The 1,926-nt window shown below is 41.6% G+C and overlaps 1 protein-coding gene across 1 annotated transcript; it reads right to left on the bottom strand.

The window, feature by feature from the left end:
• Positions 1-495: 495 nt before the first annotated feature.
• Positions 496-1,233, bottom strand: LOC133832799 (uncharacterized). The gene is made up of 2 exons (XM_062263094.1): positions 884-1,233; positions 496-637 (listed from the first exon to the last, which is right to left on the bottom strand). Exons 1-2 carry the CDS (start codon positions 1,231-1,233, stop codon positions 496-498), a joined length of 492 nt encoding a protein of 163 aa, XP_062119078.1.
• Between the last annotated feature and the right edge of the window lie 693 nt (positions 1,234-1,926).

Here is a 1,926-nt window from a genome sequence, read left to right as displayed (position 1 = left end):
CATCATGACATACCAAGCATCCTATCTCATCATCCTTTTGGCATCATTGCGGTTATCTGGTAAGGTCCCTTGCTTGAGGTAAGTGATGATGGGTGTCATCCAAGTGTCAGTTACAGTAATTGGCATTGCTTCCTGCTCAGTAATACTTGGGTTTGCTAAGTATTCAACTAGTACTATGTTCAAAGCATCAACATCCTTCGCACTGGCTAATTTTGCCAAGGCGTCTGCGTTGGAGTTCTGATATCGTGGTACCAACTTGATTGTGTACTCTTTAAACTGTACTAACAAGTCCTTAACTTTATTTATGTATGCCACCATACGCAAACCTCTCGCCTGATATTCTCCTAAAATTTGGTAAACCACCAGTTGAGAATCTCTATTTACTTCGACCGACCGTGCATGTACATCTTTGGCCAATCGTAATCCTGCTAAAAGGGCTTCATATTTTTCCTCATTATTTGAGGCATTTTATCCGACCCTTAACGCGCAATGAATTCAATGTTGCTTTGGTGTGATCAATATAAGTCCGGCTCTTGCATGATGTTCATTGGAAGATCGGTCCACATAAAGTTGCCAGGCAGGAAAAACTTTTCTCTGCCCAGCTACATTTTCTGTCTCGTCAGGAATATCATGAATTCTGATGCATTCAACAATAAAGTCTGCTAGAGATTGTCCATTGATGGATGATCAGGGTTGATACTTGATCTTGAATTGGCCTAATTTGACAACCCATTTAAGTAAACAACCAGAAGTTTCTAGTTTTTGTAAAACTTGGCGTAAGGGCTGGTCGGTAAGCACCTTTATGGGATGTGCCTCGGAGTATGGCAGTAATTTGTTAGATGCAAGCACTAAACAATATGCTAACTTCTCAATCGTAGGGTACCTTGATTCTGCTCCTACTAACCACTTATTGACATAGTAGACCGGATGTTGCACCTTTTCTTCTTCTCGTATTAGAGCAGCACTGATAGCATGCTCTGTGATTGCCAAATAAATGAAAAGGTCCTCTCCATCTACCAGTTTTGAGAGACCGGGAGGTTGAGCCAAATGTTTCTTTATCTTTTGAAAGGCTTGCTCACACTCCTCCACCCATTCGAATTTTTCGCTTCCTCTAAGTAAATTAAAAAACGGGACACATTTGTCCGTTGATTTGGAAATAAACCTACTTAGAGCAGTAATCAGCCCAGTCAAACTCTGTACATCTTTAGTTCTTCCCAGAGACTTCATTTCCATGAGTGCCTTATTCTTCTCAGGATTGGCTTCTATTCCTCGCGAGTTAACAATTAACCCAAGGAATTTCCCAGAACTTACTCCAAACGAACATTTCAATGGGTTTAACTTCATGCGATGATTTCTAAGTAGTGTAAAGCATTCCCCTAGATCTTGTACATGACCCCCATCTTCTTTCTACTTGACCAACATGTCGTCGGCATGTACCTCCATGTTTTTTCCAATCAAGTCACGGAACATGCCATTCACTAAATGCTAGTGGGTAACACCCACATTTTTCAAGTCGAATGGCATAACCTTATAACAATATAAACCTATATCTGTCCAGAAGCTGGTATGCTCCTCGTCGAGAGGGTGCATACTTATTCGATTATTTCCTGAGTAAGCATCCATGTAGGATAAAATTTTGTGACCAGAAGTTGCATCAACCAACTGTTCTTTCCTAGGCAGAGGAAAACAGTCCTTGGGACACGCCTTATTTAGATCAGTGAAATCTACACAGGTCCTCCACTTTCCATTTGGCTTGGGTACCAAGACTGGATTAGAAACCCAAGCCGGGTAGTATGTCTCCATGATGAACCCATTTTCTTTCAGTCACTCAACCTCTTCCTTTCGAGCTCATGCTCGTTCCTTGTCAAGAAACCTCCTCTTTTGTTGCCCTCCTGGGTATTTTTCATCCACGTTGAGCACATGGCT

This window comes from Humulus lupulus, chromosome 4 (genome assembly GCF_963169125.1).
Source record: "Humulus lupulus chromosome 4, drHumLupu1.1, whole genome shotgun sequence".
In the NCBI taxonomy this organism is placed as follows: domain Eukaryota; kingdom Viridiplantae; phylum Streptophyta; class Magnoliopsida; order Rosales; family Cannabaceae; genus Humulus; species Humulus lupulus.
The sequence above is the reverse complement of the archived record's forward strand: the minus strand, read 5'-3'. Positions and strand labels throughout refer to the sequence as shown.

Coding starts and splice junctions, on each gene's coding strand:
- LOC133832799 (XM_062263094.1), bottom strand. CDS start 1,233: ATGGAAATGAAGTCTCTGGGAAGAACTAAAGATGTACAGAGTTTGACT. Junction 638..883: donor TTAGTAGGAGCAGAATCAAG/GTACCCTACGAT, acceptor TGAATGCATCAG/AATTCATGATATTCCTGACG.